Source organism: Doryrhamphus excisus, linkage group LG7, assembly GCF_037039965.1.
Source record: "Doryrhamphus excisus strain RoL-2023G ecotype Guam linkage group LG7, RoL_Dexc_Guam_v1.1, whole genome shotgun sequence".
Classification (NCBI taxonomy): domain Eukaryota; kingdom Metazoa; phylum Chordata; class Actinopteri; order Syngnathiformes; family Syngnathidae; genus Doryrhamphus; species Doryrhamphus excisus.
In genome coordinates, this window is record NC_136363.1 from 10,576,150 (window position 1) to 10,601,717 (window position 25,568).

A 25,568-nucleotide genomic window follows, 5' to 3' on the forward strand; every position below is an offset into this window, starting at 1 on the left:
CAACGGACTCATTTGGTCAAACCCCCTAGGAGGAGTTCGTCGAGATACGACCCCAACTTCTGGCACGAAAAAGGCCGCCGCCATCCAAAATGGCCGACTTCCTGTTCGTTTTCCAATATGGGTTCTTGAGACTTTTTGGTCCGTCCTGTCACGATAGACGTCTCCACCAAGTTTCGTGACGATAGGTGAAACTGGTGGCGGGGGCCAATTTTTTCAAAAATTAAAGGTGGCGCTAGAGAGTCAATTTTGGAACATTGTTTTCGGGACCCCCACCAGATCGAAATTTTCGCCAGACCTGACGCGCTTGCAAAATTTGGTGAGTTTTCGGGCATGTTAAGGCCCTCAAAATGGCCGTCCTTTCGTCGGAATAATAATAATAATAATAAAAAACGGAACGATTACAATAGGGCTTTCGCACTGGTCAGTGCTCGAGCCCTAATTAAAACTGCAAGCAGTGATGAGCGGGCTCGAGCACCCCGACGCGCTCGGGGGTACGCGCGGGTCGGGGGTACGCGCGGGTCGGGGGTCACGCGCGCGACCGGACGGGCGCGCGGACGCGCCGTACGAAAAACCGCGGCGAGCGGATAAGCGAAAAGGGAGTCACGGCACTTGCAATTTTCCGCCAGGAGGGGGCGACAGTGGCGGCGAGGCGGGTGCGCGGTCACGTCCCGTCCGACGCCGCGAACCGTCATAAAAAAATTCACGACGATCGGACCGCGCGGTAGGTCCTTGCGGCGGATATACGTTTCCGCCTGTGGGTGGCGCTATAGAGTGTATGCGCCCACACGGTAACGGACCGGAGGGTACCCCGAACCAACAGAAAAAATTACGGGCCGATCCGACCGTGCGTAAGGAAGTTACGGCAGATATACATTTCCCCCAGTTGGTGGCGCTATAGCATATGTACACACACTGTCATAGACCAGAGGGTACCCCAGACCACCAGAAAAAATTTGGGCCTGATCCGACCATGTGGAAGGAAGTTACGGCTATATACATTTCCACCAGTTGGTGGCGCTATACAGTCTATGTACACACACAGTCATAGACCAGAGGGTACCCCAAACCACCAGAAAAAAATTGGGCTTGATCCGACCATGTGGAAGGAAGTTACGGCTATATACATTTCCACCAGTTGGTGGCGCTATACTGTCTATGTACACACACAGACATAGACCAGAGGGTACCCCAGACCACCAGAAAAATTTGTGGCCCGATCCGACCATGTGGAAGGAAGTTACGGCTATATACATTTCCACCAGTTGGTGGCGCTATACAGTCTATGTACACACACAGTCATAGACCAGAGGGTACCCCAAACCACCAGAAAAAATTTGGGCTTGATCCGACCATGTGGAAGGAAGTTACGGCTATATACATTTCCACCAGTTGGTGGCGCTATACTGTCTATGTACACACACAGACATAGACCAGAGGGTACCCCAGACCACCAGAAAAATTTGTGGCCTGATCCGACAATGTGGAAGGAAGTTACGGCTATATACATTTCCACCAGTTGGTGGCGCTATAGAGTCTATGTACACACACAGACATAGACCAGAGGGTACCCCAAACCACCAGAAAAAATTTGGGCTTGATCCGACCATGTGGAAGGAAGTTACGGCTATATACATTTCCACCAGTTGGTGGCGCTATACTGTCTATGTACACACACAGTCATAGACCAGAGGGTACCCCAAACCACCAGAAAAAATTTGGGCTTGATCCGACCATGTGGAAGGAAGTTACGGCTATATACATTTCCACCAGTTGGTGGCGCTATAGAGTTTATGTACACACAGTATAACAGACCAGAGATTGACCCAACACACCAAAAAAAATTTCAAGACAATCTGACCATGAATCAGGAAGTTACGGCAGATATACATTTCCACCAGTTGGTGGCGCTGTGTTTTGAACATGGCTTCTGGAGCGTTAGGTGCGTCCTGTCATGATAGACGTCTCCACCGAAAATCATAGTGATACGTGTAACGGGTGGCGAGGGATAATGAATTGAAACTTCTAGGTGGCGCTAGTGTGTCAATTTAGATTGGTGTCACATGGGAGCACCACCAGGGCGCTCAGGCCTGGATTAAGGCCTGACGTGTAAGATTTCAGCAGCATGTGACCTTCTGCAGGCAAAATATGAGCCTTCGATGGTCAATGGCGAAGGATGACCATTCGCCGTGGCCACGCCCCCCACATGTGCTTTACACACATCATAGTCCATCGACTGACATCATCAGTCTGTCAGTCAAACTGTGTATTGACTTTGATGTACATTGCTTCAAGGCAAGGCCAGACACCAGGCAGGGCCAGATATGAAAAAGGTAAAAGTTTGGTGGCGTGCCACGCCCACATCCTAAGGAGCAGCCCAAAATCCTTCGCAATTTAACGTGGGCCATCCGTCTAGTGTCCGTTGATGCTACAACGGACTCATTCGGTCAAACCCCCTAGGAGGAGTTCGTCGAGATACGACCCCTACATCTTCCCCCAAATGGCCGCCGCCACCTAAAATGGCCGACTTCCTGTTGGTTTTTGAACATGGGTTCTTGAGACTTTTTTGTGCGTCCTGTCACGAGTGATGTCTCCTCCGAAAATCATGCCCATACGTGCAACGGGAGGCGAGGGATAATTATTTTAAAACTTCTAGGTGGCGCTAGTGAGTCAATTTGGCTTGGTTTCATATGGGGGCCACACCAGGCCGCTCAGGCCTGGATTCTGACCCCCCCTATGAGTTTTCAAGCCCATGCGACCTTTTGCGGGCGAATGATGACCTTTTCTATGTAAATGGCGAGGCCTGAGCATTCGCCGCCAGGCCACGCCCACCACGTGCGCTTTTCCTGCATCATGGTCCATCAACAGGCTTCACCAGGCTGTCAGGCAGTGACCTTGTGACCCCGATGTTCATCTGATGAATCTCCTGGCAGAAAAGGCCTCATGTAGATGACACGCCTTTAGCCTGTCGCCAATAGGTGGCGCTGCGACGAAATCAGGAAGTGACCTACGGGGACCTTCGGGGCGGGGCCATGATCACATGTACCAAGTATGATGAAGATCTGACCACGTGGAGCCAAGTTATTCACGTCTACAGTTACGCTCAGCGTGCAAGGCCCGGACATATGAAAATGGGCAAAATTTGGGGGCGTGCCACGCCCACATCGTATGGAATATCCCAAAATCCTTCGCAATTTAACGTCGGCCATCCGTCTAGTGTCCGTTGATGCAACAACGGACTCATTTGGTCAAACCCCCTAGGAGGAGTTCGTCGAGATACGACCCCAACTTCTGGCACGAAAAAGGCCGCCGCCATCCAAAATGGCCGACTTCCTGTTCGTTTTCCAATATGGGTTCTTGAGACTTTTTGGTCCGTCCTGTCACGATAGACGTCTCCACCAAGTTTCGTGACGATAGGTGAAACTGGTGGCGGGGGCCAATTTTTTCAAAAATTAAAGGTGGCGCTAGAGAGTCAATTTTGGAACATTGTTTTCGGGACCCCCACCAGATCGAAATTTTCGCCAGACCTGACGCGCTTGCAAAATTTGGTGAGTTTTCGGGCATGTTAAGGCCCTCAAAATGGCCGTCCTTTCGTCAGAATAATAATAAAAAAAAAAAAAATAATAATAAAAAACGGAACGATTACAATAGGGCTTTCGCACTGGTCAGTGCTCGAGCCCTAATTAAAACTGCGAGCAGTGATGAGCGGGCTCGAGCACCCCGACGCGGTCGGGGGTACGCGCGTGTCGGGGGTACGCGCGGGTCGGGGGCGCGCGCGCTACAGGACGGGCGCGCGGACGCGCCGTACGAAAAACCGCGATGATGGGATAAGCAGTAAGGGAGTCACGGCACTTGCAATTTTCCGCCAGGAGGGGGCGACACCGGCGGCGAGGCGGGTGTGCGGTCACGTCCCGTCCGACGCCCCGAACCGCCATTAAAAATTTTGCGACGATGGGACCGTGCGGTAGGTACTTGCGGCGGATATACGTTTTTGCCTGTGGGTGGCGCTATATAGTCTATGCGCCCACATGATTATGGACCGGACGGTACCCCGAACCACCAGAAAAAATTTGGTGCCGATCCGACCGTGTGGAAGGAACTTACGGCAGATATACATTTCCACCAGTTGGTGGCGCTATAGCGTATGTACACACACTGTCATAGACCAGAGGGTACCCCTAACCACCAGCAAAAAATTCGGGCAGATCCGACCATGTGGGAGGAAGTTACGGCAGATGTACATTTCCACCAGTTGGTGGCGCTATAGAGTCTATGTACACTCACAGTCATAGACCAGATGGTACCCCAAACCACCAGAAAAAATTTGTGCCCGATCCGACCATGTGGAAGGAAGTTACGGCTATATACATTTCCACCAGTTGGTGGCGCTATAGAGTCTATGTACACTCACAGGCATAGACCAGAGGGTACCCCAGACCACCAGAAAAAATTTGGGCCTGATCCGACCATGTGGAAGGAAGTTACGGCTATATACATTTCCACCAGTTGGTGGCGCTATAGAGTCTATGTACACACACAGTCACAGACTGGAGGGTGACCGAACCCACCCCAAAAAATTAGGAGACGATCCGACCATGCTTAAGGAAGTTACGGCAGATATACATTTCCACCAGTTGGTGGCGCTGTGTTTTGAACATGGGTTCTGGAGCGTTAGGTGCGTCCTGTCATGATAGACGTCTCCACCGAAAATCATAGTGATACGTGTAACGGGTGGCGAGGGATAATGAATTGAAACTTCTAGGTGGCGCTAGTGTGTCAATTTAGATTGGTGTCACATGGGAGCACCACCAGGGCGCTCAGGCCTAAATTCTGACCTTACGTGTAAGATTTCAGCAGCCTGTGACGTTCTGCGGGCAAAATATGAGCCTTCGATGGTCAATGGCGAAGGCTGACCATTCGCCGTGGCCACGCCCACCACATGTGCTTTACACACATCATAGTCCATCAACTGACTTCATCAGTCTGTCAGTCAAACTGTGTATTGACTTTGATGTACATTGCTTCAAGGCAAGGCCAGACACCAGGCAGGGCCAGATAAGGTAAAAGTTAAGGTTAAAGTAAAAGTTTGGTGGCGTGCCACGCCCACATCCTAAGGAGCAGCCCAAAATCCTTCGCAATTTAACGTGGGCCATCCGTATAGTGTCCGTTGATGCTACAACGGACTCATTCGGTCAAACCCCCTAGGAGGAGTTCGTCGAGATACGACCCCTACATCCTCCCCCAAATGGCCGCCGCCACCTAAAATGGCCGACTTCCTGTTGGTTTTTGAACATGGGTTCTTGAGACTTTTTTGTGCGTCCTGTCACAAGTGATGTCTCCTCCGAAAATCATGGCCATACGTGCAACGGGAGGCGAGGGATAATTATTTTAAGACTTGTAGGTGGCGCTAGTGAGTCAATTTGGCTTGGTTTCAAATGGGGGCCCCACCAGGGCCCTCAGGCCTGGAATCTGCCCCCCCTTATGAGTTTTCAAGCACATGCGACCTTCTGCGGGCGAATGATGACCCTTTATTTGTAAATGGCGAGGCCTGAGCATTCGCCGCCAGGCCACGCCCACCACGTGCGCTTTTCCTGCATCATGGTCCATCAACAGGCTTCACCAGGCTGTCAGGCAGTGACCTTATGACCTGGATGTTCATCTGATGAATCTCCTGCCAGAAAAGGCCTCATGTAGATGACACGCCTTTAGCCTGTCGCCAATAGGTGGCGCTGCGAGGAAATCAGGAAGTGACCTACGGGGACCTTCGGGGCGGGGCCATGATCACATGTACCAAGTATGATGAAGATCTGACCACGTGGAGCCAAGTTATTCACGTCTACAGGTACGCTCAGCGTGCAAGGCCCAAGGAGATGAAAAAGGGCAAAATTTGGGGGCGTGCCACGCCCACATCGTATGGAATATCCCAAAATCCTTCGCAATTTAACGTGGGCCATCCGTCTAGTGTCCGTTGATGCAACAACGGACTCATTCGGTCAAACCCCCTAGGAGGAGTTCGTCGAGATACGACCCCAATTTCTGGCCCGAAAAAGGCCGGCGCCATCCAAAATGGCCGACTTCCTGTTCGTTTTACAATATGGGTTCTTGAGACTTTTTGGTCCGTCCTGTCACGATAGACGTCTCCACCAAGTTTCGGGACGATAGGTGAAACTGGTGGCGGGGGCCAATTTTTTCCAAAATAAAAGGTGGCGCTATAGAGGCAATTTTGGAACATTATATTTGGGACCCCTAAAATATAAAATTTTTCGCCAGACCGGACGCGCCTGCAAAAATTGGTGAGTTTTCGGGCATGTTAAGGCCCCCAAAAAGGCGATCATTTCGGGAGAATAATAATAATAATAATAATTAAAACTGCAAGCAGTGATGAGCGGGCTCGAGCACCCCGACGCGCTCGGGGGTACGCGCGGGTCGGGGGTATGCGCGGGTCGGGGTCGCGCGCGCGACCGGATGGGCGCGCGGACGGGCGCGCGGACGCGCCGTATAAAAAACCGCGGTGAGCGGATAAGCGGTAAGGGAGTCACGGCACTTGCAATTTTCCGGCAGGAGGGGGCGACAGCGGCGGCGAGGCGGGTGCACGGTCACGTCCCGTCCGACGCCGCGAACCGCCATAAAAAAATTCACGACGATCGGACCGTGCGGTAGGTCCTTGCGGCGGATATACGTTTCCGCCTGTGGGTGGCGCTATAGAGTGTATGCGCCCACACGGTAACGGACCGGAGGGTACCCCGAACCAACAGAAAAAATTAGGGGCCGATCCGACCGTGCGTAAGGAAGTTACGGCAGATATACATTTCCACCAGTTGGTGGCGCTATAGCGTATGTACACACACAGTCATAGACCAGAGGGTACCCCAGACCACCAGAAAAAATTTGGGCCTGATCCGACCATGTGGAAGGAAGTTACGGCTATATACATTTCCACCAGTTGGTGGCGCTATACAGTCTATGTACACACAGTATAACAGACCAGAGATTGACCCAACACACCAAAAAAAATTTCAAGACAATCTGACCATGAATCAGGAAGTTACGGCAGATATACATGTCCACCAGTTGGTGGCGCTGTGTTTTGAACATGGCTTCTGGAGCGTTAAGTGCGTCCTGTCTTGATAGACGTCTCCACCGAAAATCATAGTGATACGTGTAACGGGTGGCGAGGGATAATGAATTGAAACTTGTAGGTGGCGCTAGTGTGTCAATTTAGATTGGTGTCACATGGGAGCACCACCAGGGCGCTCAGGCCTGGATTAAGGCCTCACGTTTAAGATTTCAGCAGCCTGTGACCTTCTGCAGGCAAATGATGACCTTTTGATGGTCAATGGCGAAGGCTGACCATTCGCCGTGGCCACGCCCCCCACATGTGCTTTACACACATCATGGTCCATCAACAGGCTTCACCAGGCTGTCAGGCAGTGACCTTGTGACCCTGATGTTCATCTGATGAATCTCCTGGCAGAAAAGGCCTCATGTAGATGACACGCCTTTAGCCTGTCGCCAATAGGTGGCGCTGCGACGAAATCAGGAAGTGACCTACGGGGACCTTCGGGGCGGGGCCATGATCACATGTACCAAGTATGATGAAGATCTGACCACGTGGAGCCAAGTTATTCACGTCTACAGTTACGCTCAGCGTGCAAGGCCCGGACATATGAAAATGGGCAAAATTTGGGGGCGTGCCACGCCCACATCGTATGGAATATCCCAAAATCCTTCGCAATTTAACGTCGGCCATCCGTCTAGTGTCCGTTGATGCTACAACGGACTCATTCGGTCAAACCCCCTAGGAGGAGTTCGTCGAGATACGAACCATACTTCCGCCCCCAAATGGCCGCCGCCACCTAAAATGGCCGACTTCCTGTTGGTTTTAGAACATGGGTTCTTGAGACTTTTTTGTGCGTCCTGTCACGAGTGATGTCTCCTCCGAAAATCATGCCGATACGTGCAACGGGAGGCGAGGGATAATTATTTTAAAACTTGTAGGTGGCGCTAGTGAGTCAATTTGGCTTAGTTTCATATGGGGGCCACACCAGGCCGCTCAGGCCTGGATTCTGACCCCCCCTATGAGCTTTCAAGCCCATGCGACCTTTTGCGGGCGAATGATGACCTTTTCTATGTAAATGGCGAGGTCTGAGCATTCGCCGCCAGGCCACGCCCACCACGTTCGCTTTTCCTGCATCATGGTCCATCAACAGGCTTCACCAGGCTGTCAGGCAGTGACCTTGTGACCCTGATGTTCATCTGATGAATCTCCTGGCAGAAAAGGCCTCATGTAGATCACACGCCTTTAGCCTGTCGCCAATAGGTGGCGCTGCGACGAAATCAGGAAGTGACCTACGGGGACCTTCGGGGCGGGGCCATGATCACATGTACCAAGTATGATGAAGATCTGACCACGTGGAGCCAAGTTATTCACGTCTACAGTTACGCTCAGCGTGCAAGGGCCGGACATTTGAAAATGGGCAAAATTTGGGGGCGTGCCACGCCCACATCGTATGGAATATCCCAAAATCCTTCGCAATTTAACGTCGGCCATCCGTCTAGTGTCCGTTGATGCTACAACGGACTCATTCGGTCAAACCCCCTAGGAGGAGTTCGTCGAGATACGACCCCAACTTCTGGCCCAAAAACGGCCGCCGCCATCCAAAATGGCCGACTTCCTGTTCGTTTTCCAATATGGGTTCTTGAGACTTTTTGGTCCGGCCTGTCACGATAGACGTCTCCACCGAGTTTCGTGACGATAGGTGAAACTGGTGTCGGGGGCTAATTTTTTTTAAAATTCAAGGTGGCGCTAGAGAGCCAATTTTGGAACATGATATTTGAAACCCATAAAATATAAAATTTTTCGCCAGACCTGATGCGCTCGCCAAATTTGGTGAGTTTTCGGGCATGTTGAGGCCCTCAAAAAGGCCGACGGTTGGCAGAATAATAATAATAATAATAATAATTAAAACTGCAAGCAGTGATGAGCGGGCTCGAGCACCCCGACGCGCTCGGGGGTACGCGCGGGTCGGGGGTACGCGCGGGTCGGGGTCGCGCGCGCGACCGGACGGGCGCGCGGACGTGCCGTACGAAAAACCGCCGCGAGCGAATAAGCGGTAAGGGAGTCACGGCACTTGCAATTTTCCGCCAGGAGGGGGCGACAGCGGCGGCGAGGCGGGTGCGCGGTCACGTCCCGTCCGATGCCCCGAACCGCCATAAAAAATTTCGCGACGATTTCGTGCGGTAGGGACTTGCGGCGTGAAGATACAGTTGATTGAAATGGTTCGAAGCCTCACGGGGTGTCATCTCGCCATCATTATTGGACATAGTCTGAGAAATCTCCATTAGAATTATATAACCTCAGGGTACATCAACATCAAAATGAGCATATGAGCATCTGGCAGAAATTGATGCAGCACATGGCTGAAATGCAGAAAGAATGACATTATCATGACATTAAGACACTTTAATAAACATTAACACATGAAACTTCTATACTTAGGACAGGTAAACCTCACTAACAAAAAATCACTCAGAAAGCATCGTTTTGAATAGTGGCCACCAACAACATTCATTCATTTTCTACCGCTTTGTCCTCACAAGTGCTGGAGCCTATCCCAGCTGTCTACGGGCGAGAGGCGGGGTACACCCTGGACTGGTGGCCAGCCAATCACAGGGCACATATAGATAAACAACCATTCACATTACGGGAGCCAGGCAACAACATTTCAGTGGCAATTTCACTGCTGTGTTATTGTGCAATGACAATAAAGAAAGTTAATGTGTATGTTTACATTCATACCTATGGACAATTTGGAGTTGCCAATTAACAGCTTGTTTTTGGAATGTGGGAGGAAACTGGAGTACCCACATTCACACATGCACGGGGAGAACATGCAAATTCAACACAGAGATGGCCGAGGGTGGAATTGAACCCTGGTCTCCTAGCTGTTAGGTCTGTGTGCTAACCACTTGACCGCTGTGTTGCTGCCACCAAAAACATACAGGGAGGTAATTCTTCAGTTTTTGAAGTCTTTGAAAGGTTTCCATAAATCCAGATCCAGCAGTACTTTCTGGAACACCATAAAACTGGATGACGGGGTCTTGGGGAACCGCAGGTCTCGTGCATACGGCAGTCCCATCAGATAGTAGCAGGCATGGCTAAGATCCCCAAGAGTGCTGTGGACGGTGCTGCCCTCAATCACTATGCCATCTTTTCTTGAATGCTGGTTGGTCCATCCCCGGCATCCTGCAGACATTGTAAAGACAGCTGTTAGGAGTTCACGTTCAACTTGCACGTCACAAGAGAAGTAGCACGTACTGTCTTTTGTTGTCCACAGTTGCTTTATGGCATACAAAAAGCAGCTCCATCTTTGTGTGCAGTAAAGAAAAAACAACTGTACTGCAGCTGTGCATTTGAGATTACATTTGCTAAAATTTTAAAACCTTGAAAAGCATAAAAAGTACAGTAGTATACCAACCTCAAAGTCCTGGAAAAGGGCACTAGCATCTCCTGCAAGACGGTCAATAAGGCATCGGATGACAACGTCCCTTGTTTGCTCATGTTGGATTCCATCTGCCGGACAGAAAGTGTTTAAAGTAACAAAAAGCAACACTACACATTGAAGCAGTGCTTTGATTTACTAGAAAAACTCAAGTCTCAAACATTTCTATAGAAATTACATGAGAGGGAAGTTTGTAAGTAGTGATGGCAGCAAAAAAAACTCAGACCTAAAATTTTTCCAGGCGCGTGAATATAACTGGATATTGTGGTGCGGTGTGCAAAGGATGTGAGAGATTGAGGCACAGAAAACTAAGGAAGAAAAACCAAAAACTGTTCAAGTGGCTGTATGTAAGATTGTGGCTATTGTGGCTGTTGCTGGAGTGAAATAAAAATATCTGTATTGCAACTAGCAGCAGGAATGAAGTGGCAGTATCTGTTGTCACAGTGATATCTATTCAGGCTTGTGTAGCTTAAGCAGGTAGGATGGACGAGTATTTAGCTTCTTACTCTCAGTCACAGTAACTAAAAGCAGCGGTCATGTCAGTCAGGTGCTGTGCGTGTTATTATTTTACTTTCACCGCCCTGACATTGTGTCTGTGCGCTGTGCACCTGCAGAAGGCTTGTTGTCAGATCTTTATTTCAAATTAACATGTTTTCTTATTTGCTGACGACAGACATATTGTGCAATATTTTGTGTCCTTTGTACATACGTATAGTTCCTTTTAGAAAGACTGGAGGAAAGGATGAGTAATAAATAGGAGGGAGAGATAAATGTTAGCTGTATGATGTGAACAGAGAATGGAGAGAAATGTGAATAAGACAGGTGGAATGATGACTATTGCAGGTAACGTACAAATTGAATAGGTGGAGGATGGTTTTAATACCTGAAGTAGAATGTTCGTCTGTGCTTGAATTCTTGCTCTGACAACGTTTTTCTTCGCTGGAAACAAGGACATCAGTTTTGGTGTCCTTTCGTCTCCCTTCTGGCACCTTCCTCTCCTGAAAGAGGCATATGAAAGAAGAGACAAAAGAATCAGTGACAACAAAAACAGAAGTGCATACTTACGTATAACTGTGAAACATACAGTAGTTGTTTACAGTCCATAATGTGTTTGACACAAAAAATCCAAATACTCACCTGTGAGACATTAAACAAGGTAGGCCACCTGAGCTTCATGTCACTGATGCTCATTTGTATGTCGTATGTTCCTCTATGTGCAAAAGTTCAGCACATCAAGTCCTTAATGACTGGGCTGTCTCTCTTCTTTAATTGGTGATTAGTTGGTTTTGGTTCTGCTCCTGGAGGATAGCGAGGAAGAATACCACTTCACCACTGTTCCATGTTTTAAGGGAACAAGGACATCTTAAATGAAGACAAGGTACTTACAGCCACAACCATAAATACGGTGCTTGACTTGGTAATGCTTGAGAAGCTCCCCTTTTGAAGTATCCTCCAATGTGCAGCGCCTACATTGCCAGGCCACGGGCCGCCACCTTAAAAAGGAGCATAAACAGTGTTAGGATGGTTTGTTTTTCAAAGTGCTGTCTAATTTCATGTACATAGTTTTTGGATTGTGTTTTAAATCCACAGTTCTGAAGAAGGAGAAAACCCACGCATGCACGGGGAGAACATGCAAACTCCACACAGAGATGGCCGAGTGTGGAATTGAACTGGCATCTTTTAGCTGTGAGGTCTGCACGCTAATCACTCGCCTGCCAAAAATGCACATTGATATTAATTATATCTCCAAATATAATTACAGGAAAACATGCAGTAATTCATAATTCGAATAAATATTTTGTATATAAAACCATGAATAAATAATTTGAATGAATACTTTTGCCCATCTCTGTGTGGAGTTTGCATGTTCTCCCCGTGCATGCGTGGGTTTTCTCCGGGTACTCCGGTTTCCTCCCACATTCCAAAAACATGCAAATTTAATTCTAAGTAGACTCCAGCACCCCCCGCGACCTTCGTGGGGGTGAGCGGTAGAAAGCGAATGTTGAATACTCTTGTATTCCATTTGTAATGAGCTCCGGAAGTACCTCGGCTGTTCCCACAAGAGCTTCCCGTCGGAGCATATCGACATCACGTCATGTTACAAAAACAAAGTAAAACTAAGCAAAACACGGCGTACACACAAAGAGAGCGCGGTTAAAAGCTTAACTTTTCCGGTTCGATGGTTCGTTACCTGTTAAAGTATGTTCGCCCAACGAGCCATGTTAGCTGAGCAATTCGGTGGCTAGCAAACATAGCTAAAGTTAGCTTACGCACAACAGAATAGCGGTGACATTAAAAAAACAACACCCAGCGTAGTTGAAGGAAGACGGGGTCGGTATTAGTTTAAAAATTGCAAGTGCTCTACTTACCGATGTATTGTCGTCCATATAACTTGCCGTGCTTGCCGTGTCTTGATACCTTCGCTGGTGTTGTGCTGCCGGAAACTGCGCCATAGACCTCTCATAACTCCACCCCTTTGGACGCGAAGGGGGCACGTCATGACGGTCTACGTCACCAAGCTTAAGCGCTGGACTTAAGCATTTATTTATGTAAGCGATTAAATGATTTTCAGAGGATTTACTAAGTTAGTAAACTTTATTATGTTATATTTAATAAGGCTCTGGGTCATTTTCTGAGTGTAGTATTTTGTACATCATTCTAATCGGTCAGATCCATTCGACAACCATTTGTTTACGTTTTATTCTGAAGCAGTGCGTTGCAGTGTGTGGAATGCATTGGAACATTTTGCTCTTTATGGAAAAGTGGTTGGCTCTTAAAAGAGCCGTTGTGGTGAATCCACTGCAGATTTGCAGCGTTTTCTCGGCGGAAGTTGAGATAGAGCGTCTCAATTCCCCTCTCGTTGACATGGCAACCGCCGGCAAGCAAGTCGTGGGCGGAGATGTTGGAATGCGGGATGCGCTTCATGCCGCGTTGTCGGAGTAAGCCGCCAAGGACTCGGTTAATCCTTTTCCTCGCATTGCCATCGTTATGGCGATAGTTGCACTTGCAGCTTATTTATACAGTGAGCATGCAATGCCATTGGTGAGTTTTCCCTCAGTTCGTCCACGTAAACATGGTTTGGTTTAATTCGCCCAATTTCAAATTACATTCATTCCGCCAATAGCTGATCGATTGATAGGTGAGTGAGGCAGGATTGGTCAATTTAAAAAATAATAACCCGCCCAACTTTCACATTACATTCAATCAGACGATCGCTGATAGGTTGTTTGTTTGGTGACTTACGATTGGTCAATTATCCAAAGGCGGAGCCTGACAGATTGGTTTTGTGAGCTACGATTGGTCAGTTCTTCAACGGTGTGGTGCATGGTGCTATAAAAGCTGCTGCGCGTGCCCACCTCCCCCCCTTTTCTGCTCGACCGAACAGAAAACTTTTCGAGAGAACGCATTTTGCATTGCCTCAGACAAAGACAAAGACAAAGACCTACAGTCAGACCTACAGGACCTACATTCGACGGAAACTGCAGTTTTCCATTGTGTTGGACTTCATCTGCTGACATAGAGGTGAGTTTTTTATTTAATAGACTTAGTAAACTGAAATATATTCATTTGTAAGAATGATCCCCATCGCAGGAATGCACGTCCGGTTGGAGCTTAACTCCATTTTGTTTTTTCTTCGGCTTTTTCTCCACATGTGTATAATTTTATGTATTTGTATGTTGTCGTTGGTGTAGCCGCAAGGTAACTGCATGTTTGGGATACACTAACGGTCCGAACTTAACTCAATATAGCTCAAGTTATATTCGGCGGTGCTGCACGTAGGCCGCTTGTTCAGGATACACGAACGGTCGGAGCTTAACGCTGTATAGCGAAAATTATATTCGTTGTTGCCGCACCTTAAACGAGCCGTTAGCGGGCAAATTGGCGGCACTGATGACAAAGGCCCCGAAATGGCGTCGTCGTTAATGGCGTCGTTGATGCCACAGGCCACAAAATGGCGGTCGCCCCCCCCCCCGCGCCATCTTATCGCAGCCGGCGGGGAGAAAATAAATTCTCACGGATGTTAAAAGTATGGGAGTATTTTACACCTAAAGGTAACGATTTTGTGACCTGCGCTAAATGAAGGTAGCTACCATAAAAGCACCATTAAGCACCTGGGATTTGTTTGTGTGGAGAAGCCACCGCACCGTAGGTTTTCAACTTTTTTAGCTTTCTCTGTTTCCAATGATTTTAACCTTGTCATTCATCTAAACCACTACCGCGTTGCGGAGGAGAAGACGTCCACCTGACGTTTTCTTCATTTTTCTTGTTTCCAATGATTAATCCCGTCATTCAGCCAAAGGGCCACACCCAAGTGTGCATGTGCCCACTCAAACGCACACAATATGAAGGGGGTGGGGGAAGATAGTGCTCTTGCAGTAAAACACACAGCTAGTGTTTATTTATTTATGTTGTTTTCTGCATAATAGTTGTATTTATTGACAAAGTTTGATTTATCATTTTATCTCTGTGTGGAGTTTGCATGTATTCTGTGCGTGTGTTTCTCCGTGTACCCCCCCCCCCCCACTGGCGACTCCAAATTGTCCATAGGCATTAATGTGACTGTTAATGGTTGTCTCTGACCCATGCTTGGCTGGTGAGCAGGGTGTAGTCCACCTCTTGCCAGAATACAGCTGGGGTAGGCTCCAGCATGCCCACGACCCTTGTGAGGTTAAGCAGCACAGAAAATAAATGGATTTATTCATTCATTTTCTACCGCTGCTGCAGGAGTCTATCCCATTTGTATTCAGGCGAGAGGCGGGTACATCCTGGTTGTCAACCAATCACAGGGCACATAGAGACAACCATTTATACTCACTTTCATTTGACCCCCACACACACGCACTCCATATTGTCTGTGGCCATGAATGTGACTGTGAATGGTTGTCTATGCGCCCTGTGTTTTGCTGGTGACGGGATGTAGTCCACCTCTCGCCTGAATATAGCTGGGGTAGGCTCCAGCATGCCCGCGACCCGTGAGGATAGGCATATGTTCATTCATTTTCTGCTGCTGCTGGAGTCTATCCCAGTTGTATTCGGGCGAGAGGAGGGGTACATCCTGGTTGCTAGCCAATCACAGGGCACATATAGACAACCATTCACACCCACTTTCTTGCCTATGGACAATATGGCATCGCCAATGGGGGGGCACGGAGAAAACCCACGCACACACGGGGTAACCAGAGAGCATGGGAAAGAGCATTTAGAAGCTTAAGTACATGGCGTGTGAACTGACATTGATTTCATTGTTTTCTTTTAGATGCCACGAAAGAAGGGTTTCCGTATGCGACGCACACCCAGGGCTGCCCAAGCTGTTGACTGTGCAGTTGCAACAAAAGGTAGGGAAGAAGTATCTTCACTGTCACCAGTGGAGGTACCAACGGGTGGGTTACAAAAGGTGGTCAAAGGGTCATTTCATCAAGGCAATACAAGGTTTAAGTATGCAGGAACACAATGTATGGCGATTGCCTTATGTGCCACTGCTTTACACAGTGTAAAAAATGTCTTGTTGTGGGATACTGCTGATCTTGACATGGCTGTTGTTGAAGGCGATCAGTTGTATACCACTCTTAGGGAACGTGGCGTAATTTGTCACGCATCACATTTTTTGTGTGCCACAGAATTGCCCAAACAGGAGGTGATTGCTGGACACAAATTTAAGTTTTGTATGAAGAATGATTATGCTTCAGGTGATGTGAATGTAGTTTCTGGCTATTATATTGAAAACGGGATTCATGTCACTTTGCATGATGGTTTGCAAACAATGTTTGGTAAGTACAGCACGTGCATTCTTACAGTTTGCCAAAGTAGTTGTGCCATCATTTGTGATGCTGGTCAGTATTGTCTGGTAGATTCACACTCGCGCAGCTGTAATGGCATGGTTTGCAGTGATGGAACCAGTGTTGTTCTGTCTTTTGGTAGTCTCGATGACCTTGCTAATCACATTAGCAATTTGGCTGCAGGGTTTGGTGGAACAGAGAAACTTTTTGAGATAGCTGGTGTTGCTGTGACTGTTTTGTCTGATAGAAAACGTCACTTGGCGATGTCTGATGTTTCCAAAAAGTTAAAAATGGCTGACATTTCAAGTACAAGTACATCTGATGTTGAAGTAGTCAGTGTCGTTACCACACAGCATGATTTTTGTCCAGTGCCTCGAGTGGACTGCCAGGTTGTCTGCCAACTTTTGAACATTGATTGTGAGGTCAACATTGTGCCTATCACTTTGCGTGTTGGACCCCTAGGAACGCCATGTAAAAAGGAGAGCATTGTTGCTGATGGCAACTGTTTTTTCCGTGCCATATCACAAGCGGTGAGTGGCACACAGAAAAATCACAGGAAAATTAGACTCCATGTGGTTAAACATATGGAAAAGCACTGTGAAGATTACGAGAAGCTTCTCAGGAGTGAGTACAGTTGTTTGGCAGAATATATTAGTGTTTCCAAAATGAAATATGTCAATAGCTGGGCAACTGAGGTGGAAATTCAGGCAGCAGCGGATAGCTTAGGAATAAATATCTTCACTTTTTACGGTGGTCGTTGGTTGAGATATAGTTCGTCAGAATCCAGTCGTGGGATTTATTTGGACAACTCGAGTGGTAATCACTACGAGTGTGTGACATGTGTCAATGAGGGTCAGTTAGGAAGTTGCTTTGGCATTTGTCAGAATAGTACAGCTCAGGTCGGTCAGTATGGTACCAGGTCACATCGGCATCAAGTAATTTGCGCCGATAGTGAAGTAGCAGTTGGTTGGAATGATGTTGTTGAAACGGGCAAAGAAAAACATCAGTCCTTGGTTCCACTTATAAGCCCATCCAAATATTTTAAAAAGAAGAGGGCACTGGCCCAAAAATCCAAATATGTAGCAGAAATGTTGGAAAGGGAGAAGAAGATAACAATGAGTGTAAAAAAATACAAAGAACAAGCTGTCTTTAGGCAGAGAATGAAGTCAAGGAGTGTAGCAAAATATAGAAGCGATGTAGTGCATCAAAACATAGTTAAAACATCTAGCATCACAAAGTATAGAAGGGACAGCTTGCACAGGGACAGAGTCAAGACACGTATCATCCAAAAGTATAAAAGTGACAGCTTGTACAGGGACAGAGTCAAGACACGTAGCATCCAAAAGTATAAAAGTGACAGCTTGTACAGGGACAGAGTCAAGACACGTAGCATCCAAAAGTATAAAAGTGACAGCTTGTACAGGGACAGAGTCAAGACATGTAGCATCCAAAAGTATAAAAGTGACAGCTTGCACAGGGACAGAGTCAAGACACGTAGCATCCAAAAGTACAAACGTGACAGCTTGCACAGAGACAGAGTCAAGGCGCAGAGTGTCCAAAAATATAAAGTAGATACAAGGCACCGGGCCATTGTCAAACTTGCCGGTATAGAGAAGTATCACAGTAACTTGGAGCACAAAATGCGTGTAATGGCAGATGTGAAGGCACGAAGGCATGCTGCAAAGTTGCGAGAGGAAGAATTTGATGTTGTTGTAGAGAATTTTTTAGAGAAAGTGAAGAATGGGCCCCAGTTTGTCTGCTGTGTGTGCCATAGGTTGATGTTTAAACATCAGGTCCTGCAGTGTGACAGAGAGCATTACAGCAAAAGTGCAAGTGCTTCTCTTGTGAACACGTGCATTAGTGAGGATTATTTACACAAATGTAGTGCAGAGTGCACGGTGCCTTGTTTGTTGGTGGAGTCTGGTAGAGGGCAGCTGTGGATTTGCTACACTTGCCATTACAAGATAAGCAAAGGGGAATTCCCACCTGAATGTGTGTCAAATAATTTGGGGGTGGACCCGATTCCTCCTGAGCTGGATTGTCTGAACAGTTTAGAGCAGCATTTAATTGCACTAAATATCCCCTTCATGAAAATGCTTGCACTGCCTAAAGGGGGGCAAAATGGTGTCCACGGGCCTGTGACTTGTGTTCCGGCCAATGTTGTAGAAACGACAAATTTGTTGCCACGGTCCAATATGGAAGGCTCTATGCTCCGTGTCAAGCTCAAAAGAAAGTTAACTTACAAAGGACACTACGAGTACCATTTTGTTGACAGCATGCACATTCGAGAAGCCTTGAGATATTTAAAAGAGTCAAATGTGCATTATGAAGATATAGAGTACAACGAGGAGTGGGTCAATGACTTTTGTAGGGAACCTGATGCCTCTCAGGTGGAGGACAGTGTTCCTGCAGTAGATGTCACACCGCCTCTAGATGCAGAAGATGAGCTTCTCCACGATAGACAGCAGCACTGCATGTTTCAGGACACATGTTTGATGCCAGTAGACATTGGTCAGGAAGCGCTAGATCAGTATTACGACAATATATTGAATGTGGCTCCGGCAGAAGGCAATAATCCTGTGAGGTTGCTTTCTGACCATTCAAATGAAGCTAGATGTTTCCCAGTGTTGTTTCCACGCGGCCGTTTCACGTTTCATGACACTCGACAATATAGGCTGACGGCGTCTCGATATTTCAATAATCGTATCATGCATGCTGATAAGCGGTTTGGGCAGAATGTGGAATACATATTCTATGCTCAGTATTTGTGTGAACTTCTGCAGGTGGTGTCGAGCATTTCCATTGCCTTACGCAAAGGAATTGCTGGTTTGGTGGCAAAAATGGCCAAAGATTTGTTGACCAACGATGAGTCGTTAAAGACATTGTTGGAATGTGACCAGGGCTATCGTTTTCTGAAGCCCATCAGAGGCACTCCAGCCTTTTGGCAGAGTACGCAGCGCGATATTTTGGCCTGTGTGCGTCAGCTTGGTGTTCCCACATGGTTTTGCTCTTTTTCGTCTGCTGATTTACGGTGGCAAAACTTGTTAGACTGTGTTTTGAGGCAAGAGGGCCGAACGCAAACGGCTGCAGAGTTGGAGTGGGCGGACAGGTGTGATTTGTTGAGACGGAATCCTGTGACTGCTGCACGGATGTTTGATTTCCGGTGGCATGTCTTTCTCAGAGAGGTGATAATGTCTTCGAGCCAACCGATTGGCAAAGTAGTCGACTATTTTTACCGGGTGGAATTTCAGCAGCGTGGTTCCCCACATGTACATTGTTTGTTCTGGGTCGAGAATGCCCCACGTATTGAAGTGAACTCAGATGAAGAAGTCACAAATTTTATTGATAGATATGTTACTTGTGAATTGCAGACACAGGATGAAGGATTGACAGAGACAGTGTCTTCCGTCCAGCAGCATTCAAAGAGACACTCTAAAACGTGCAAGAAGAAAAACACAGTGTGTCGTTTCGGTTTTCCCAAACCCGTGTCAGGACGAACATTTATTAGCCATCAGTTAGACGGACAGGGACAAAAAACATGCACTTGTCAGGTTAGCCAATCAACCGGAGTTAAAACATGCACATGTCCTAAAGCGTCCCAAAATGCCGCAAACATGAAAGCAGAAGAGGCGTCGGAAATCATAAAATCCATTAAAACAGCCCTGGCTGACGAGAACCACGCATATCAAAGTGTGGAACATTTGTTCCATAGTCTCGGTATAACCCAAAATACTTTTGAGGCCGCACACCGCCGCTTGGGTCGTCGTACGGAAGTGATAGTGAAGCGTCAAATTAATGAGGTTTGGATCAATCCATACAGCAAACCTCTGCTTAAATGCTGGAATGCTAATATGGACATCCAGTATGTCGTTGATGCGTATGCGTGCGTGGTTTACATAATCTCGTATATTTCTAAAGCTGAGAGGGAGATTGGATTGCTGCTGAGTAATGCCCAGAAAGAAGCATCCAAACAGGCAAACGTCAGTGCCAAAGATGCTTTAAAAAGCCTTGGCAGTGTGTACTTGCACAATAGAGACGTGTGTGCACAAGAGGCCGTTTACCGGGTGACAAATATGCATCTTAAAGAATGCTCGCGCAAAGTAGTTTTTGTTCCAACAGGGGACAATGTGGTCAAAATGAGTTTGCCTGTGAGTGTTTTGCGTCAAAAAGCTGCATCGGCCGAATTAACAACGGAAGACATGTGGATGACCAGCATTGTCGACCGTTATAAAAACAGACCAAACGACGACACGTTTAATGACATGTGCTTGGCACAATTTGCTTCGGAATACCGCATCATTAGCAAAAACGAAAGGTCGGCGTCCAAAATAGAACTTAAAAACAACTACGGACATGTGACAAAACGTACACGGACCAAACCTGCCGTAGTACGCTCTGCGCGCTTTTCAGAAACCAAAAACCCCGAGTTGTATTATCGTAGCCTTTTGCAGTTGTATCTGCCATACCGGGTGGATTTGCAGTTAAGACCTGCCAACTGCCCAACATTTGAAGAGTTTTATGACAATGGTGCGGTCCGATTAAATGATGGGTCGATGCATTCTGTTCGATCCATAGTGGAAACAAATAAACAACATTTCGACAACGACGGGGATGAACTGGACAGCATCCAAAGATCTATTGATCACAGCGGTGTTGCTGAGGATGCGTGGTGTCTGCTGTGTCCAGAACAAGAATTGGAAAGGCTGCAGTGCGAAGAAGAACGCCGGAAAAAACAGCAGTTGGTCGAAGAAGAGGCAGAAGTAATACCTGACTTGGCAAATGAAAATAGAACCGCTCTAAACTTACAAAAGCAAAAGTCAATGAGTCGAAATGATGGCTTGGCATTGATCCGCTCCCTAAATAATACTCAAATGGACATTTTTTACAAAATTCGACAGTGGTGCCTTGATAAAATAGGTGGGAGAAAACCCGAGCCATTGCACTTATTCATCACAGGCGGTGCCGGGACAGGAAAAAGCCACCTAATTAAAGCCATCCAATATGAGGCTACCAGGTTGTTGTCAACAACGTGTCGGCAACCGGACAATATTTCTGTCTGTCTAGCTGCACCAACAGGGATTGCTGCTTACAATTTGAATGCCACAACAATACACAGCACATTGAGCATCGGCAAGGATACCCGTTTGCCTTACACACCACTGGGTGAGGAAACGGTGAATTCCTTGCGTGCCAAGTTCGCGGACCTCCAAATTTTGATTATCGATGAAATATCGATGGTTGATCACAAGTTGTTGACGTACATTCATGGTAGGCTCCGACAAATTAAGCAAACCGGTGACTATGCTGCATTTGGCAACGTCAGCATCATCGCCGTCGGTGATTTTTACCAGTTACCGCCAGTCAAAGGAAAGCCTCTCTATGTCGAAGACGCCACTTTCAACTTGTGGACAAATCTTTTCAGTGTTGTCGAACTGACAACGATAGTCCGGCAAAAAGATAATCAGTTTGCTGCATTGCTAAATAGACTACGCAAACATCCAAAAGGCGCGGCGTTGTTGGAAACAGACATAGAACTTTTGAAACAGCGCGAAACAGGTGAGGTCAGCTCTGCGTTACATGTGTTTCCAACCAATCAACAAGTCAACGAGTACAATCTAAAACAGCTTTTCAGGATCTGTCCGGAGTACACGACGATAAAAGCTGAGGATTTCAGCCAAAACAAAAAATCCGGTAACTTAGAAAGAAAAGTAGGGCACCACAGCAAAGTTTACAACACGTGTTTAGAGGAAACTCTGCACATCGCTAAAGATGCACGTGTAATGCTTTGCAAAAACATTGATATTGACGACGGCTTAGTTAACGGGGTTAGTGGCACTGTCTCTGAGGTTCTTTTCCAAAAGGATGACACATTTCCGAGTAGGATCTATATAAAGTTTGATGATGCCAAAGTAGGTAAACAAAGACGCGCACAAACTACTAATGAGTCCGTCACGCTAAAAGACAGTACATTTATTCTGCCAGAGGAAGAAAAAGTAACAAAAAGTGGTGGCATGCGTCGCCAGTTCCCTCTGAAGCTCGCTTGGGCTTGCACGGTACATAAAGTCCAGGGTGTTACCGTGAGCAATGTAGTTGTGTCTCTAGACAGGGTGTTTTCCGCAGGGCAGGCGTATGTCGCATTGAGTCGAGTCACGGCCTTAGACGGTTTGATTATTGAAAAGTTTAATGCCAAAAAAATTTACTGTAACGATGCCATTAAGAATGCTGTAGGTAGGATGCCAGCATTTTTGACAGAAAGTGAACCAACACAAACAAATGCACAACCACCACATCTCACAATGTATGTGATGAATGTCCAAAATTTGACAACACATGCGTCAGATTTGGCAGCATGTACACAGCACCTGCAGCCTAACTGCATCGCTGTGACAGAAACGTGGCTGCCAACGGCATGTACACCCAGGAGTGTAACCATTCCTGGGTATCATTTTCATAGCCAACCACGATGTTTGTCTTACTCCAGCAGTAACCCTGCTTTGGTAGAATTACAAGGGCAACAGCATGGCGGAGTTGGCATGTACATTGCAGACCACCTGCACTGTAGTGTTGTCTCCGCCCCAAACTTCAACTTGGAAGTTTTACTGGTGAACTGCTCCTCACCCAGTGTGTTAATAGCAGTTGTGTATCGACCACCCTCCTATCCAATGGCGTTGTTTCAAGGTCACCTTGGCACGCTGCTGGATTGGTTGCACCAGAAGTACGCCAGCATTGTGGTACTGGGAGATTTTAATGAAAATTTGTTAAAATCTTCCACTATCAGCACATTCATGGCTAGGAAAGGGTTCAGCCAGTCAGTCAAACATCCTACCACAGAAAAGGGTACACTAATTGACCACGTATATGTCAAAACATCACACTTTGATGTAGAATCAGTTGTGATGCCCACTTATTTCAGTGATCATGAAGGGATTTTGTGCTCTTTTAGACACAAAATGTAAAACGCACACACACGCACATACACATTCTACTTCAGCGTTCTTCTGGCAGTCTTATGGTCTAGTGTATAGTGTAAAATAGGTTTAGGTTCAACCAGTGGACAATGTGCAATCCACGAGTTTACTTGCCCAACGAGAACGGTGGATTGTATTAGTCATAATCACTGGTCATAATTAAGATCCCAGTTTCTAGGTTTTAGGATAGGGAGTATTTTCCTTTTGTCAAACCAGTAAATTAACATGAAAATATTGTAAACATGAAAATATTGTAAACATGTAAATATTGTAAACATGTAAATATTGTAAACATGTAAATATTGTAACATCTGCATATATTTTAAATAGTATACATATTGTATATATGTAAATATGTAAATATGTAAATATGTAAAAATGTAAATATGTATATATGTATATATGTAAATATGTAAATATATAAATAGTACCTGATGAAATGATCCCAGTGCTGCCTCACTCACCTGTCCTCTTGTCTTGATAGTTACCGGCTGTCTGCCTTAAAGTTAAATACTAAAGGGATTCAAACCCTTTTCAACAGTTATTTTTCTAACCAATTTGTATTAGTCAATCACTGGCGCAAAATTCGACCACTGGCCAAAATTAAGAATCAAAGGGATTAAAACTAAGACTTTTCTGAACACGTTGGTATTTTTCTAACCAGTGGACATTTTCCAATCCGCGAGTTTACTCTTCCGAGAACGGTGGATTGTGTTTGTCAATCACTGGCGAAAAATACGTTTTTCCAGACACGGTAATGCAAACAATGAGGGCAATGTAAATATGTAAATATGTAAATATGTAAATATGTAAATATGTAAATATGTAAATATGTAAACATGTAAACATGTAAATATGTGAATGTATATTGTGACTAACCTCTGCTCTTGTCTTTCTAGTTGCCGCCTGTCTTCAGTTCCACGCACAATCTTTATATTAAACATAGTAGCAGTAGAACTCCATGCGTATGTTAACATAGTAGCTGTAGAAGTGCATGCGTATGTTAACATAGTAGCTGTAGAAGTACATGCGTAGATTTAACATAGTAGCAGTAGAATAGCATAGAAGTAAAACTAATCCCATAAGTGCATCATACCAACTATTATAATGGCAATGTAGTGGTTTGCATGCATGTGAGTTTTCATCAACAGGACAAGACCCCTCTGACGGTGTGAGTGTCCTCTGACAAGAGCTGCATGTGGTAAGATATGGAGCTTTTTTCACTTTTCATATTGGTCAAATTCTGTTCATGTGTGAAACACTTGCCTTTTTTGCCACTTGACATTATACTCTTGTGATTTCTCCCGATACGTAAACTGGGCTCCAGACGACAAGTTAAACTTTGCTTTGTAGGTAAAATACATCTTGAAATGTTGCCAGTCACATAAACACTTTCTTTTTGACAAAGTAGCTTTAATTAGCTGGAAGTTGGAAACACCTCCACTATGCTTAATGGGACACAGAATCTTACATGAGTTTATGTTATGCAGGGGAAAATTGTTAACCAAAATGTATGGGGGCCTTGTGCTTGTGCTACTAAAATAATACATAGAATGCCATGGTACTTGTAGTACAAAAAACCTTCCTCATGCTGTCTTCTTTGACTTTTTATATGATCATAGCAAGTTTACTAACGCATTTGCTTTCACTCTTTCTCTGACCTGTAGTGAATGCAGGCTGCTTCCAGAGGAGCTCCCACCGTTGCACCTTGACATCCACCCATTGCTGACTGGATAGGATACTGGCGATTCCGGGAACTGGTCATCGTGGGACTGCAACTGCTGATCCTTTCCTCCACCCATTCTTAACCCTCTGTCCTTTCTTCACCGCTGTCTACCTACCATCTCTCAGTCATCCCTCTCAACCCAACCGGTCGAGACAGACGGCCGCCCCATAGAGCCTGGGTTCTGTCCAAGGTTTCTCAAAGAGTTTTTCCTTGCCTCCGTTGCCAAGTGCTTGCTCGTGTGGGGTTCAGTTGGTTCTCTTTCTAGATAACTTCCATATGATGATTAGAATTGGCACTATATCAAATAAATTGGCTTGACATAACTGCTTTTGTCATTTCTGCATGTTTAGTACATAACCCCACACGTGTTCATTCATAGTTTAGACAATCTACAATGTCAACTCGGTCTCTGCTGCTATCCTGCAAAACACTCCACCCACTTGGACCCTGGGTGGACCACAGAGATGCTTCACAGACCAAGGACCCAACCAGCAATCGTGGAGTCCACCAGCATGGCACATCAAAATATAGCTGGGATTGGTTCCAGCACACCTATGACCCATGTGGAGGATGAACAGCATAGAAGGATGTATAATGA

At 46.4% G+C, this 25,568-nt stretch overlaps 2 protein-coding genes and 1 long non-coding RNA gene across 4 annotated transcripts in view; 2 read left to right on the top strand and 1 right to left on the bottom strand.

Moving 5' to 3' along the window:
• Positions 1-25,568, top strand: part of LOC131102050 (hippocalcin-like protein 1) — a 224,045-nt gene that overhangs the window by 133,245 nt on the left and 65,232 nt on the right. The window lies entirely within an intron of this gene.
• On the bottom strand, positions 9,446-13,018 carry LOC144899531 (uncharacterized). Of its 2 annotated transcripts, XM_078792074.1 has the most exons (7): positions 12,869-13,018; positions 11,886-11,992; positions 11,637-11,797; positions 11,383-11,497; positions 10,476-10,570; positions 10,316-10,365; positions 9,446-10,243 (listed from the first exon to the last, which is right to left on the bottom strand). In XM_078792074.1, exons 3-7 carry the CDS (start codon positions 11,688-11,690, stop codon positions 10,192-10,194), a joined length of 366 nt encoding a protein of 121 aa, XP_078648200.1. In that variant the 5' UTR covers positions 11,691-11,797; positions 11,886-11,992; positions 12,869-13,018; the 3' UTR covers positions 9,446-10,191. The 2 variants fall into 2 exon arrangements, with proteins under 2 accessions (XP_078648200.1, XP_078648201.1); XM_078792075.1 differs by lacking the exon at positions 10,316-10,365.
• On the top strand, positions 12,108-25,293 carry LOC131119207 (uncharacterized). The gene is made up of 4 exons (XR_013627710.1): positions 12,108-14,021; positions 15,757-15,835; positions 24,144-24,445; positions 24,912-25,293. It is a non-coding gene; the product is annotated as an uncharacterized LOC131119207 (long non-coding RNA).

Excerpts from the sequence above, each read along its gene's own strand:
- LOC144899531 (XM_078792074.1), bottom strand. The coding sequence starts at position 11,690 with ATGAGCATCAGTGACATGAAGCTCAGGTGGCCTACCTTGTTTAATGTC. Across the intron at positions 11,498-11,636 it reads CCTTGTTTAATGTCTCACAG|GAGAGGAAGGTGCCAGAAGG; the intron begins GTGAGTATTTGG and ends TGCCTCTTTCAG. Across the intron at positions 10,571-11,382 it reads AGACGAACATTCTACTTCAG|ATGGAATCCAACATGAGCAA; the intron begins GTATTAAAACCA and ends TCTGTCCGGCAG.